This window comes from Petromyzon marinus, unplaced genomic scaffold (genome assembly GCF_048934315.1).
Source record: "Petromyzon marinus isolate PM22_M1 ecotype Great Lakes invasive population unplaced genomic scaffold, UKy_Petmar_22M1.pri1.0 PM_Scaffold_187, whole genome shotgun sequence".
NCBI classification, from domain to species: Eukaryota; Metazoa; Chordata; class Hyperoartia; order Petromyzontiformes; family Petromyzontidae; genus Petromyzon; species Petromyzon marinus.
Window position 1 is genome coordinate 161,748 of NW_027423154.1, and position 14,084 is coordinate 175,831.

At 58.8% G+C, this 14,084-nt stretch overlaps 1 protein-coding gene across 2 annotated transcripts; it reads right to left on the bottom strand.

The window, feature by feature from the left end:
• Positions 1–9,924: 9,924 nt before the first annotated feature.
• On the bottom strand, positions 9,925–13,132 carry LOC142922839 (protein NYNRIN-like). Of its 2 annotated transcripts, none has more exons than XM_076063775.1 (2): positions 10,753–13,132; positions 9,925–10,282 (listed from the first exon to the last, which is right to left on the bottom strand). In XM_076063775.1, the coding sequence occupies exon 1, from the start codon at positions 13,110–13,112 to the stop codon at positions 11,547–11,549; it is 1,566 nt and encodes a 521-aa protein (XP_075919890.1). In that variant the 5' UTR covers positions 13,113–13,132; the 3' UTR covers positions 9,925–10,282; positions 10,753–11,546. The 2 variants fall into 2 exon arrangements, with proteins under 2 accessions (XP_075919890.1, XP_075919891.1); XM_076063776.1 differs by having other exon boundaries at positions 10,741–13,132.
• Between the last annotated feature and the right edge of the window lie 952 nt (positions 13,133–14,084).

Below are 14,084 nucleotides of genomic sequence, written 5' to 3' on the forward strand. Positions count from 1 at the left end.
GACTCTGGCAACGTTGAAGTCCACGTCGCTACGGTGGCTCTGCAGCTCCATGGACATCTGCATCTCCCTCAGCTGGTTCTCCTCTTGCCTGGAGCTGCGAGCGAGTGAGCGAGTGCACAGACTTTGACTTTTAGTCGCCTTTATTCAGGCTTCCTGCTGTACGTGCAGCGAAGCCTTGGTGTAGTAATACAAATCAGCCAGCGACTCATTGGGGGAAACCAAAAACCACACTGGGCGGCGGCACGCACGCCGTCACCCACAGCAAATCAGTGGAAAAGAAAAACCCCCGTATCCATCGTACGCAATCACGCTTCATCCACGCCAGGCGCGTGGTGGGGGGGGGTCAGAGGGGGCAGGGGGGGGGGGGGGTCGCGGGGGGGGCCAGGGGGGGGGGAGGGGGGGGGGGAGGGTCGGGGAGGGGGTCAAACGTAATGACGAGCGCGCCGCGTTCAACTCGGCACAGGGCGGTCCTCGCGCGCTTCCACTTCGCCAGGAAATTGCCCTCCCCGCCGGTGTGCCTGTAATGTGCGAACTCGAGCCCGAGCCGCGCCATCACCAGGGCCTGGGTTGCCGCCAGCACCCCACCGCCACCGCCGTCTCCCTCCAGCTTCCGTTTACGCGTGATGTATATTGCCAATTTGGCCTGAGCACACACGAAGTTCGCGACGTCTCGTTTGTCGCTCGTCTCCCCCGTCACCCCGTACACGAAACTGCTCTCCCGGAGCGGGATGCCCAGCCTCTCGAATGTCCGCGCTATAAAACGAAACAACGGCGCCAGCCTCTTGCATTGGAGGTACTGGTGAACGATGTCCTCCGTCTGTTCGCAAAATGCGCACTTGTCCGAGGCCCCCGGCGCGACCCGGCTCACCCACACCGCGGTTGGCAGAGTCTGGTGCACCAGCCTCCACTGTAGGTCTCCGCACCGCTTGGTCGTGGGGGGGCGGTAAAGGTCCCGCCATTGGGGGGGGGCTCGTCGCACAGCGCCGCGAAGTGCCCTCTCCACTTCGTGTCCGCCAGGTCGCCCAGGTCCGCGCTGAGCAGGGCCCTGACACAGACGGCGTAGACGCTCTTCTTGTGCGCGCCTTTCAACGGCACGCCCCTGCACCCCTCCAGCTTCAACAGTTTCCCGGCGTCCTCGCGGCCGGGGGGGGCGCGGCAGGAGAGAGCCAGCGGGGGGAAGGAAGGGCCCTCCCCGCCGCCCGCGTCCTCCAGTCTCACCGCGAGTCCCCGCATCGTCCGCAGGACTACCCGGAGCACCCCGGCACCCGCGAGCACGGTGCGGAGCCCGGCCGCCTCCGCGATCGCCAGCGCCGTCCGCCACGACCGCCGGCCGGGGTTCAGCAGGTCGCCGACCGTCCTGACGCCCCCCGCCACGAACCGCAGGGCCAGGGTGCGTTCCGCGCTCAGTCCCTGGAAAAGATGGTTGGCAAACAGCGGCTCCCTCACAAAGAGGGCCGCGCCGTACCCCTCGGGGAGCCTGGCCCACTCGATGCTGCGCCACGCGCCGAGGAGGCTGCGGTAGTAGGTCGACAGCGGGCCTTGGTCGACGAGCCCCACGTCGGTCAGGAAGAGCTCCTGGCCGTACCCCAGCCGCCCGGCCTGAGTCTTGTCGGCGCGCCGAGGGCCAGGGACCACCAGGGCTGCTCCCCCTCCCCGTACACCAGACGCTGTATATGTTGTATCCTGAAAGCCATCACTCGGCTGACGACACTGACAAGGCCCTGGCCACCCTCCTCCACCGGCAGACAGAGGACGCCCGGTCTCTGCCAGTGCCGCCCGTGCCAAACGAAGGAGGTGAAGGCGCTCTGCGCTCGAACCATCAGCCACTCCGGCGGGTGGAGCACTTTTGCTCTGTGCCATAACAGAGCCGCCGCCAGGTTGTTTACCACGAGGACTCTACCCCTATACGACATCTGTGGAGAGAGCCTGGCCCACGTTTTCAGTTTCTCCGCGATTTTGTCTGCTACCTCGGCCCAATTCTTCGCCTCGGTGGCGGGGTCGCCCAGGTGCACCCCGAGGTACTTGACGCCCCCCGTTCCCCACTCCACACCTCCCGGGAGCGCCAGGGCGCGCACCGCACCCCTCGGCCCCAGGGCCAGCGCCTCGCACTTGGCCCAGTTCAGCCTCGCAGAGGAGGCGCCTTCATAGAGGCGGACCGCCCCGCGGACCGCCTCCACGTCGCGCGCATCGTTAATGACAACACAGAGGTCGTCCGCGTACGCCGAGAGCCGGACCTCGGCGGTTCCCGGCCCCGGGATCTGGAGGCCAGACTGGATGCGCCTCAGCCTGCACAGGAGCGGCTCGATACAGAGCGCGTACAGCAGTCCCGAGAGTGGGCACCCTTGCCTGATCCCCCTCGTGACCGCCAGAGGGGCTCTGAGTTTATTGTTCACCTTCATCAGGCTCGACGCGTTCGTGTACAGGAGCCTTATGTATGCCACGAACTGTTCGCCAAACCCAAAGGCTTTGAGCACTGCGTACAGGTACCCGTGGTCCATCCGATCAAATGCCTTTTCCTGATCCAGGAAGAGGAGGCCCGTTTCTATCCCGTGTGCCGTCGCCAATTCCACCACGTCCCGTACCACGGCTATGTTGTCGTGGATGGAGCGTCCCGGAACGCAGTATGTCTGGTCAGATTGTACCACATTCCCGGCCGTGCTCTTCAGCCGGTTGACCAGCGCCCTGGCCACTATTTTGTAGTCCGTGCAGAGGACGGACACCGGCCGCCAGTTGGCGATGCAGCCGAGGTCCCCCTTCTTGGGCAGCAGCGTCACCACTGCCCTCCTGCTGCTGTGCGGCATCTCTCCCGCCGCTAGGCTCGCGTTCAGGACCTCGCTCAGGGAGGGCCCGAGTTCGCTCCAGAAGACCTTAAAGAACTCGGCCGGCAGGCCGTCGATCCCCGGCGCCTTCCCCGCGGCGAGGCCCCTCACTGCCACCTCCAGCTCCCGGAGGGTGAGCGCTCCCTCCAGCTGCTCCCTCGCGGGGGGGGGTCAGTGTGGGGACGCCCTCCAGCAGTTCGTTCAGGGCTTCCCCTTGGACGCCCTCCGCGGTGGTCAGCGCCCCAAAGAAGCCCTGGACTACTACCCCTGCGATGCCCGCGTCGCTGGTGTGAGTCTCTCCGCCGGGGGCCTGTAACCTGGAGATGACGTTCCTGGTACTCGGCCGTCCCCCTTGCCTGAAGAAGAGTCTTGTCGGCGCGTCCATCTGGACGAGATGCTGCATTCTCTGCTTTACGAAAGCCTCATAGGCCGCCTGGTCCGATACTGCCCTGAGCAGCCGCTGCTGCTCCAGGAGTGCGTGGTGGGTTGCCCTGGCCTGGGGCCAGCCCAGCTCCGCCTCCAGCGCCAGCAGCTCGTTCCGCAGTCGGTCCTCCTCCTCCCGCCCGACCGCCGCGTGCTGGCTCGCGAAACGCCGGCACAGCGTCGCCACCTGGGCCTTCCCATTATCCCACCATTGTAGGGGGGACTCAAAGGCCCCCCTGCGCGTTTCCCACTCCCTCCAGAGGGCCCTGAAGGCCGCCTGGAAGTCAGCGTTCTCCAGTAGACGCAGGTCGAGTCGCCAGTACGGGCTGCGCCGCTCAACCAGGGGGGGGGTGCAGCCGTGCGGTGACCATGTGGTGGTCAGAGAAACCCGTCGGGACCACCCGACTCTCGCCGAGCAGGTTGGCCCCGTCCGGGCTGATGTAGAGTCGGTCGAGCCTCGCGAGGCTGATCCGCCCCTGAGCGCCGCACCTGCACCACGTGTATTGGCGCTGCGCGGGATGTTGGAGGCGCCACGCGTCAATTAACCGCTGTCTGTTCACAATTTCGGCCAGTGCCCTCGCGGCCTCCGGGTGGGGTTCAACGCCGTTACGGTCGAGGGCCGGGTTTAGGGTGCAGTTAAAATCCCCGCCCACGACGGTGATCACCCCGTCCGCGGCGGCCTCCCCCAGTGCGTCCCGCAGTGCGCCCGTGAAGAACGACTCCCTGTCACGGCTCGCGCTCGGCGCGTACGCATTGACGAGCCTCAGCCTGGTGCCGGCGAGCGCGATGTCCGCCGTGACCAGGTGTCCTCTCACCGCTTCCGTAAAGGTCACGCTGTCCGGGTTCAACTTCGGGCTGCAGACTATCGCGACCCCCGCCCTGCCCGCCTCCCCGTGACTAAAAAACGTCCGGCCTCCCAAACGGTGCTGCCGTTGGGCCAGCAGCGCGGGGTCGAGATGGGTCTCCTGCAGCAGAGCCACGTCCACTTTCGTGTCTTGCAGGAACTGACACACGCGTCGCCACCGTGCATCGCTGCGGGCGCTGTTACAATTTAAGGTCGCGACACAGATACCCGTTGCCTTGGCGGTGGTTGTCGTGGCAGGCATCCGGTGTTCACTCCGGGATAGGGGGGAGGGGGGGGTACTGCTTTTTCAGCTGCCGTAGCATCACCCTCAGGCGGAAGACCTCCCTAGAGGTGTGACCGCACACCCGCGGCGCCTGGCAGACGCCCTGCGCCACCTTCATGAATTGCTTCACGTCCGGGAAGGTGTCCTCAACTTTAAACCCCCGTTTCCCAAACTTGGCCTGTAGGAAGCGGCGTATCGCGGCAGGGGTGTACTCCGTCGCCCCCTCGACCTCCCCGCGAACCCGCTCGCTGCCGTCGGCAACTTCGTCTCCGTCGCCGTCACCGTCGGTCCCCATTCGCTCCTTGCCGTCCGCGTCCTCGCGCGCGTCGCGGTCCTCAGCGGTCGCCCCGCTCCCCGGCTCGGGCTCGCCCGCTCCCCCCGCCTCCCGGCGGTCACGCGGCTCGCCCCTGCCTTTAACGCCGGCGAGCGCCGCCCGTTTGGGCCGTTCGCCCTCGCGCGTCGCCGCCGCGGGGCCGGCTCTGGCTCTGCGCTTCCGCGACACGACCAGGGTGTAGCCGTCCCCTTCCCCCTCCGGTGCCGCCTCCATGGGTTCGCCTCCGGAGTCGGCTTGGTCGGGCGCGTGCTGCTCCTGCTGCTGCTGCGTCTGCTCCTGCTGCTGCTGCTGCTGCTCCTGCTGCTGCTGTGGCTGCTCCTGCTGCTGCTGCGGCTGCTGCTGCGTCTGCTGCTGCTGCTCCTGCTGCTGCTGCTCCTGCTGCTGCTGCTGCTCCTGCTGCTCCTGCTGCTGCTGCGGCTGCTGCTGCGGCTGCTGTTGCTCCTGCTGCTGCTGCTGCTCCTGCTGCTCCTGCCGCTCCTGCTGCTGCTGCTACCGCTGCTGCTGCTGCCGCTGCTGCCGCTGCTGCAGCTGCGGGTGCTGCTGCTGCCGCTGCTGCAGCTGCGGGTGCTGCTGCTGCCGCTGCTGCAGCTGTTGTTGCTGCTGCTGCTGTCGCGGTGCCTGCTGCCGCGGGCGCTCTGCGCCCGCGGCCGCGGGTGGCGCGGCGGCAGCGTCCTCGTTTTTCTTGTCCGTGCAGTGCCTCCGGGTGTGGCCGGTAGCCCCACACCCGAAGCACCGAAGTGCAGCTGTCGAGGCGTACACAGTATAGACGCACCCATCGATTGTGTATTTAAGGGTAACGTCCAGTTCTGTGTTGCCTCCCGTTAAGACCATGAACGTTTGGCGCTGGAGCGACATCACATGCGCCAACCTGGGGTCCCTCGTCCGTAGAGGGAGCATGGCGATCCTAGACACCGCCGTCCCGAAGCGCTGCAGATCCTTGCGCAGGACTTCGCTGCTCAGGAACGGCGGCGCTCCCGAGAGCACCACGCGGACGGCGGGCGTGGAGAGCGGCGTGCACGGCAGGAACAGGTCCCCGACAGTGAGCCCCGTCTCCACGAGGCTCGCCACCATCGCCTCCTCCGCCACGTAGATGGTGACGCCGCGGTTTTGGCGCTGGGCGGCGAGGACGTTGGCGTGGCCCACGCCCGTCGCCACCGCGGCGGCGACGGCGTCGACGGCGACCTCCGTCGGCGGAAAAACGACGACCCCATTCCGCCTCGTGAGGCTCTCCAACCTGGTGTGCTGTGCCATGATGATAGGCGGCCACAGCTCACCTGCGCGCGCGTCGTTGCTGTTGCTGCTGCTGCTAACTTGTGTGCAACTCCTGGGTCGATCGAGGCGGATTTTCGCTCGAGTTTCACCGTGAGTAAAAATAAAAAATAAAAGGGACTAAGGGAAAATAAAATAAAAATAAAAAGGCCAAATGAAAGTGTGTATATTAAAAAAGCGATACGGTCTATGTGTCTCTGTGTGATGAGTCTGTGCGTCTCTGTGTGGTGAGTCTGTGGGTCTCTGTGTGGTGAGTCTATGGATCTCTTTGTGGTGAGTCTGTGGGTGTCTGTGTGGTGAGTCTGTGGGCCTCTGTGTGGTGAGTCTGTAGGTCTCTGTGTGGTGAGACTGGGTCTCTGTGGGGTGAGACTGGGTCTCTGTGGGGTGAGTCTGTGGGTCTCTGTGTGGTGAGTCTGTCGGTCTCTGTGTGGTGAGTCTGTGGGACTCTGTGTGGTGAGTCCTTGGGTCTCTGTGTGGTGACTCTGTGGGTCTCTGTGTGATGAGTCTATGGGTCTCTGTGTGGTGAGTCTGTGGGTCTCTGTGTGGTGAGTCTGTGGGTCTCTGTGTGGTGAGTCTGTGAGTTTCTGTGGTGAGTCAGTGGGTCTCCGTGTGGTGAGTCTGTGAGTCTCTGTGTGGTGAGTCTATGGATCTCTTTGTGGTGAGTCTGTGGGTGTCTGTGTGGTGAGTCTGTGGGTCTCTGTGTGGTGAGACTGTGGGTCTCTGTGGGGTGAGTCTGTGGGTCTCTGTGTGGTGAGTGTAGGTCTCTGTGTGGTGAGACTGTGGGTCTCTGTGTGGTGAGTCTGTGGGTCTCTGTGTGGTGAGTCTATGGGTCCCTGTGTGGTGGGTCTCTGTGGTGAGTCAGTGGGTCTCTGTGTGGTGAGTCTATGGGTCTCTTTGTGATGAGTCTATGTGTCTCTGTGTGATGAGTCTGTGGGTCTCTGTGTGGTGAGTCTATGGGTCTCTGTGTGATGAGTCTATTTGTCTCTGTGTGATGAGTCTGTGGGTCTCTGTGTGGTGAGTCTGTGGGTCTCTGTGTGGTGAGTCTGTGGGTTTCTGTGGTGAGTCAGTGGGTCTCCGTGTGGTGAGTCTGTGGGTCTATGGATCTCTTTGTGGTGAGTCTGTGGGTCTCTGTGTGATGAATCTGTGGGTCTCTGTGTGGTGAGTCTGTAGGTCTCTGTGTGATGAGTCTATGGGTCTCTGTGTGGTGAGTCTGTGGGTCTCTGTGTGGTGAGTCTGTGGGTCTCTGTTTGGTGAGTCTGTGGGTCTCTGTGTGGTGAATCTGTGGGTCTCTGTGTGGTGAGTCTGTGGGTCTCTGTGTGGTGAGTCTGTGGGTCTCTGTGTGGTGAGTCTGTGGGTCTCTGTGTGGTGCGTCTGTGGGTCTCTGTGTGGTGAGTCTGTGGGTCTCTGTGTGGTGAGTCTGTGGGTCTCTGTGTGATGAGTCTATGGGTCTCTGTGTGGTGAGTCTGTGGGTCTCTGTGTGGTGAGTCTGTGGGTGTCTGTGTGGTGAGTCTGTGGGTCTCTGTGTGCTGAGTCTGTGGGTCTCTGTGTGGTGAGTCTGTGGGTCTCTGTGTGGTGAGTCTGTGCGTCTCTGTGTGGTGAGTCTGTGGGTCTCTGTGTGGTGAGTCTGTGGGTACTCTTTGGTTCTATTGGGTAAAGTCAAGTAGGTAAAAAAATAAAATAACAAAAATCACGACGTTTCGGCCATAACACAAGCGGCCTTCATCAGGTGAAGGGACGAGACTGTCTGGAGGACAGCACTGGAGTGAAAAAAGCCACGCTCAGATCACGACCTTTAAGCTGTGTGAGAAGAAACAAAGCACCTTGACAAAGGAATTAGCATATAATTTAGCATTAAAATGGCTGAGTGATTAGCTTGTGACTGGTCACAGAAATTGCTATGTTAAAGTTAAAGCATACACATCCGCAACGGCACCCCTTGACAAAGGAATTAGCATAGAATTTAGCATTGCAATAGCTGAGTGATTAGCTTGTAACTGGTCGCAGAAATAGCTATGTTAAAGTCAGAGCATATACATTCACCGAGGCACCTAGTACAAATCAAACAGGAGAATTAAGCAACCATTGGAAAGATCTAAATCGAACAAAACATTAAACTAATTTCAATGGTACAGTATATTTTTCAAGTAGTAGTACCCCAAACTTTCGCAGCTCTTATAAATTCCCTTTTCACACCATCAATATGTAATCTCCCCCCCCCCCCCGCGCCAAACGGCAAGTCCACCGGCACGTACACCACCTCTTTTCTATAATCGGCCAATCAAATGCTAATGTTTATGCTAATTTCTTTGTCAGGACACCTTGTTTGCTCGCACACAGCTTAAAGGTCCGCGGTCTGAGCGTGGTTGTGTTTCGCTAAATTCTCCTGTTTGATTTGTACTAGGTGCCTCGGTGAATGTATATGCTCTGACTTTAACATAGCTATTTCTGTGACCAGTTACAAGCTAATCACTCAGCTATTTCAATGCTAAATTCTATGCTAATTCCTTTGTCAAGGGGTGCCTTTGCGGATGTGTATGCTTTAACATAGCCATTTCTGTGACCAGTCACAAGCTAATCACTCAGCCATTTCAATGCAAAATTACATGATAATTCCTTTGTCAAGGCGCTTTGTTTCTTCTCACACAGCTTAAAGGTCGTGATCTGAGCGTGGCTTTTTTCACTCCAGCGCTGTCCTCCAAACAGTCTCGTCCCTTCACCTGATGAAGGCCGCTTGTGTTGTGGCCGAATCGTTATTTTTGTTTTTTTTATATTTTACCTATGTGACTTTACCCAATAGAACCAAAGAGTATGGATCCTTGCAGTCACGAAAGCTTTAAATCTAGAATCTGTGGGTCTCTGTGTGGTGAGTCTGTGGGTCTGTGTGGTGAGTCTGTGGGTCTCTATGTGGTGAGTCTGTGGGTGTCTGTGTGGTGAGTCTGTGGGTCTCTGTGTGGTGAGTCTGTGGGTCTCTGTGTGGTGAGCCTGTGGGTCTCTGTGTGGTGAGTCTGTCGGTCTCTGTGTGGTGAGTCTGTGGGTCTCTGTGTGGTGAGTCTGTGGGTCTCTGTGTGGTGAGTCTGTGCGTCTCTGTGTGGTGAGTCTGTGGGTCTCTGTGTGGTGAGTCTGTGGGTCTCTGTGTGGTGAGTCTGTGGGTCTCTGTCTGGTGAGTCTGTGGGTCTCTGTGTGGTGAATCTGTGGGTCTCTCTGTGGTGAGTCTGTGGGTCTCTGTGTGGTGAGTCTGTGGGTCTCTGGTGAGTCTGTGGGTCTCTGTGTGGTGAATCTGTGGATCTGTGTGTTGTGAGTCTGTGGGTCTCTGTGTGCTGAGTCTGTGGGTCTCTGTCTGGTGAGTGTGTGGGCAGTGGTGGTGCAGTGGTTAGCGCACTGTGTGTGGGGAGCGGTGGTGCAGTGGTTAGCGCACTGTGTGTGTGTGGGGAGCGGTGGTGCAGTGGTTAGCACACTGTGTGTGTAGAGGCTACACCGGGGATCTTTGTCTGTGTATAGGTGCTGCTACTCACTACTAACAGCACTTGTCCCTACAGCCTGCTAGAGGCTACACGGGGGATCTTTGTCCGTGTATAGGTGCTGCTACTCGCAAATAGCTCTTGCCTCTACAGCCTGCTAGAGGCTACACGGGGGATCTTTGTCTGCGTGTAGTTGCTGCTACTCGCTATTACTAACACCACTTGTCCCTACAGCCTGCTAGAGGCTACATGGGGGATCTTTGTCTGTATGTAGGTGCTGCTACTCACTACTAACAGCACTTGTCCCTTCAGCCTGCTAGAGGCTACATGGGGGATCTTTTTCTGTGTGTAGGTGCTGCTACTTGCTACTAACGGCACTTGGCCCTACAGCCTGCTAGAGGCTACACGGGGGATCTTTGTCTTGTTTGTGCAGTCCCTTGGCTTACCGTTGTTGATTGTCGTCGGTGGCTTGAAGAAGAAAATAAAAACATGAGTTTATACGTTTAAAGACGATTTTATTTGAACACAAAACGTTTTGGCTACAGATCAACAAGCGACACCCCCTCTGAGAGAGACTCGGAGAGAGAGAGACTCAGACACAGGGCTCGAACCCAGGCACTACGAGATCAGTGGCACGCTGCCACCCCCACCGTGGATTCCTTCACTTGCGCTCGATCCTGGTGCTGACCGACGTCTTGCCGCCTCCTCCTCCACCACCTCGTCGCCCAGGTCTTGGCTGAGCGGGGTTCTTGCTTCGAGGAGGTGGTGGCGGCGGCGGCGGAGGCATCGATGAATCCGTTGAGTCGTCGCTGCTGCGGTCTTCCTGCTCCTCCTACGTGTAACGAGGTTGTGCTGTGGGCGACAGAGAAGAGGTGAAGGTGGTGGTGGTGGAGGCAGAAGAGGTGGCGGTGTAGGAGGCCGCTATGAACCACACAGCGTGACACGGCCACCGTGAGCCCGGCCATTACGAACCTCGGCCGTGATTAACCCGACCACTATGAACCCGGCCGTTACGAACCCGGGCATTGGGAACCACACAGCGTGACCCGGGGGCTTTGTGAACCCAACCGCTGTATGAGGAAATGAGAGGTTTTTGACCCCTTCCTGGCAATAAAACAACGGGACTCCGCACTAAGGCCCTTTGCAGGGGAATCGTGACTAACCACACGCACGACGCTTGTGGTGGACATGGAAGCAAAAACACGCTCCGTATTTTTATTAATGACAGTAACTTGATTCCTTGTAGTGAAACGGTTTATATTTGCCGTTTGAACACCTGCTGTTTTATTGCCAGAAAGGGTATGAAGCACCTTTTTCCATACTTTTGTAGTGTTGTAAGGACGAGCAGACTTCTTTAGGAGGCACACTGTTTATTGTATTATTTCCTTATACAACGCTTAACACACAGAGGGATATTCGGTCCCCTCACCCGATACCCTAGGGAGGTACAGCCTCCGGACCTGGCGGGACTCACACGTCTACCGCTAACCTCCTTGATACCTAAGGAGGTACAACCTCCGGACTTGGCGGGACTCACACGTCTACCGCTATCCTAGTCCTCCGGCTAGGACCTAGGGGAGGCTATCTGACCCACCGCTGGCCCGGTGGGTCCTGACCACTGGGTATGCCGAGCCTTAGCCCTTAGAAGGGCTGGGAGGCTGGTCCAGGGTCCTAGCTAGGCTTCAGCCCAGTCTTCTGTCTTCGTGCAGGGAGAGAACTCACGAGGTCCGTTGGGTCACCCGTCTTATACCCCTTCGTGGCCAGGCAGAACCAATCACACATTCCCACGTGGAACTGTCTGATTGGTTCGCCCCAAAACCCTGGCCACGATCCGTTTCACCTCGACTGACCCCAACCGTTGTACCCAGGGGTAATGCTGCACCGCCCTGGTGGCAACGCAGGTTACGCAACAGCGCGCAGTTAACACCTCTACATCACCCCCTCCTTCGGAAGCTCCAGCCGTCCCGGCTGCAACAATGGGAAACTTCCGAAATTACCAATGGTAGAAGAATTGTGAGTGTGCCTCACGAACAACAAGAACAATTAAACCCCTATAAATACCCCCCTTAACAACATAACGTATGTACAAGGCACTAGACATGCCAAAAAAACATTATTACAACCGGCGAGATTTCGCGCGCGTGCGTTTCGCGGGGCCATCGTAGGGGATGGCAGGCTTTGTCGGCGGCACAAGGGAAGGAGGAGGATGAGCCAGAGCATCCGGTGGGCCTTTAGGCATCTCCACGGGGACACCTGCTGCTCCACGGTCCATTGAGGCCGAACGTGGCCTGCATGGAGCCGTCACTCCCGCGTCATCTGCAGGAGGAATGACACGCCTGCGCTGTGGGTTAGGCACCAACGGGGCAACATCCGGCTCGTCGGACGCGTCGCACACTCGGCCCCCATGTCGTGTGTGTTGTGGAGGGACGCGTGGCGTGACGAAGGGTTTTAACCGAGAGGGGTGAACGCACCAGCGACGCCGTCCCCAGCTAATTTTAACACATTGGGGACGCAGGACTTCCACTACCTCAACCGGGCCTCGCCATGGTCTGAGGAGTTTGGCCGACGTGGACACCGGCACCTGGGGGCAGTGGAGCCATGCCCTGTCTCCCGGTGCCCACCGATGCGTGTACGACCGAGGGTCCCGCAGTCGCAAATTCGCCCGTTGGCGGGAAGCCGAATTTTCAATGGCGGCCTCCCGTGCCTCGGCCAACTTACGGAGGTTGAATCGCAAGTGGTCAACGAGCTTTGACTTTTGCGGTGGCTGTTCGATTTCCAGCCGAACGTCGGCGGGAGGAAAGGCATCCCTGCCGTACATTAGAAAGAACGGGGAAAATCCCGTCGCCGCGTGAGGTGCCATACGGTATGCGGCGAGGACCCCCGGAACCTGCAAGTCCCAATCGAGGTGGGATTCATCGACCTGATGGCATAACATAGCGGTGAGAGTTCTATGAAGGCGCTCCACCATGCCGTCGGTCTGGGGATGGTAGGGCGAAGTGCGCACTTTCTTAGTGCCCAACAGGCGGCACACATCAGTCAGCAAGGCTCCTGAAAAATTTCTTCCCTGATCGGTCAGCAACCGTTCTGGTGCGCCCTTGTCCAGGACGTAGCCTTGAACAAAGGCGTCCACAACGGCCGCCGCCGACTGGTTGGGGAGGGCCCAGGCCATAGGCCACCGTGTAAAATACTCTACCCCAACCAGAAGGTACTTATTACCCCGTGGCGTAGTAGGAAAAGGGCCCAAAATATCGAGAGCCACCAACTCATTTATACGAGAGACCGAAATGGGTTGCAGGGGTGGGCATGCCGGTTTAGCCGGCGGTTTACGTTGCGCACAATGGGTGCATCCCAGCAAAATGTCAGTGACGTCGCGCAGCATGCCCGGCCAGAAAAATTGCAACCGCAACAACCCAATGGTCTTATGAACACCCAGGTGCAATAAACGCTCATGCGCCGCCCATACGGCCTTGCATCGCAAGGCGGATGGCACAACGATTTTATGTTGACACGAGTCAGCATCCCAATGCATCAACAAGCCGCGCTTCATGACAAATGAATTAAATTTGCCCTGTCTTGGAACCGCATTATTCGCGTGGCGACGCAACCTCAATAACGACATGTCCTCGCCCTGGTGCCGACCCCATTCGGCCAAAGTTAGCCCCAGCAAATCGTCACTGGCCATTGGATCTGCATGATCCAACATCGGCGCTGAGGCGGCGGGAAGTGCGGCTGACACCGTTGTGAGAGGCGCGACCTGCGCAGGCAGTGGCGGCTTACAACGGCCCGAGCCCAAAAAACACGCACATTTTTGAGCCGGCGGAAGGCGAGACAACGCATCGGCATTCGTGTGTTGTGCACCCCTACGGTAAGTGACATTGAAATCGTAGTCCTGAAGGACTTCGAGCCACCGAGAAAGCTGCCCGGACGGTTGGTCAACCCGCAGAGCGTACTGTAAAGCCGAATGATCAGATCGCACGGTAAAATGCTGACCATACAGGTACGGCCTGTATTGCTGAATAAAAAAAACAATGGCCAGCAGCTCACGTCTGGTCACACAGTATCTTTGTTCAGCAAGAGACAAGACTCTGCTACCATAGGCAACAACCCTTTCAATGCCATCAACTTTTTGGGACAGAACACCCCCAATCCCCGTATTGCTAGCGTCGGTGTCCAACACGAATGGCACGGAAAAATCGGGGTACGCAAGGGACGGTGCCGTCACGAGCGCGTTCCGCAAGGAGTCGAACGCAGCCTGTTCTACGTCCCCCCAATGAAACGCCACCCCTTTTGACGTAAGGGCGTGGAGCGGCTTGGCAATCGTCGCGAAGCCAGCAACAAACCGCCGGTAGTACGACGCAAAACCAATAAAACTACGAACATCGCCCGCAGATGTAGGGGTCGGCCAATGTTGAACACATTTGGTTTTTTCAGGGTCGGTAGAGATGCCCGAGCGGCTAACTATGTGGCCCAGATAGCGCACAGACTCACGCAGAAGGTGACACTTCTGCGGCTTGAATTTCAAGTTAGCGGCCCGAATTTTCAAGAAGACAGCACGCAACCGTTCGATGTGTTCGCCGAACGTGCGGCTAAAGACGATGACATCGTCAAGATAAATGAGACATGAGTCCCACTGGAGCCCAGCGAGGACCAGCTC

Bases quoted from the DNA above. Each gene is read 5' to 3' on its own strand.
- LOC142922839 (XM_076063775.1), bottom strand. From the start codon at position 13,112: ATGGCCAGTGACGATTTGCTGGGGCTAACTTTGGCCGAATGGGGTCGG.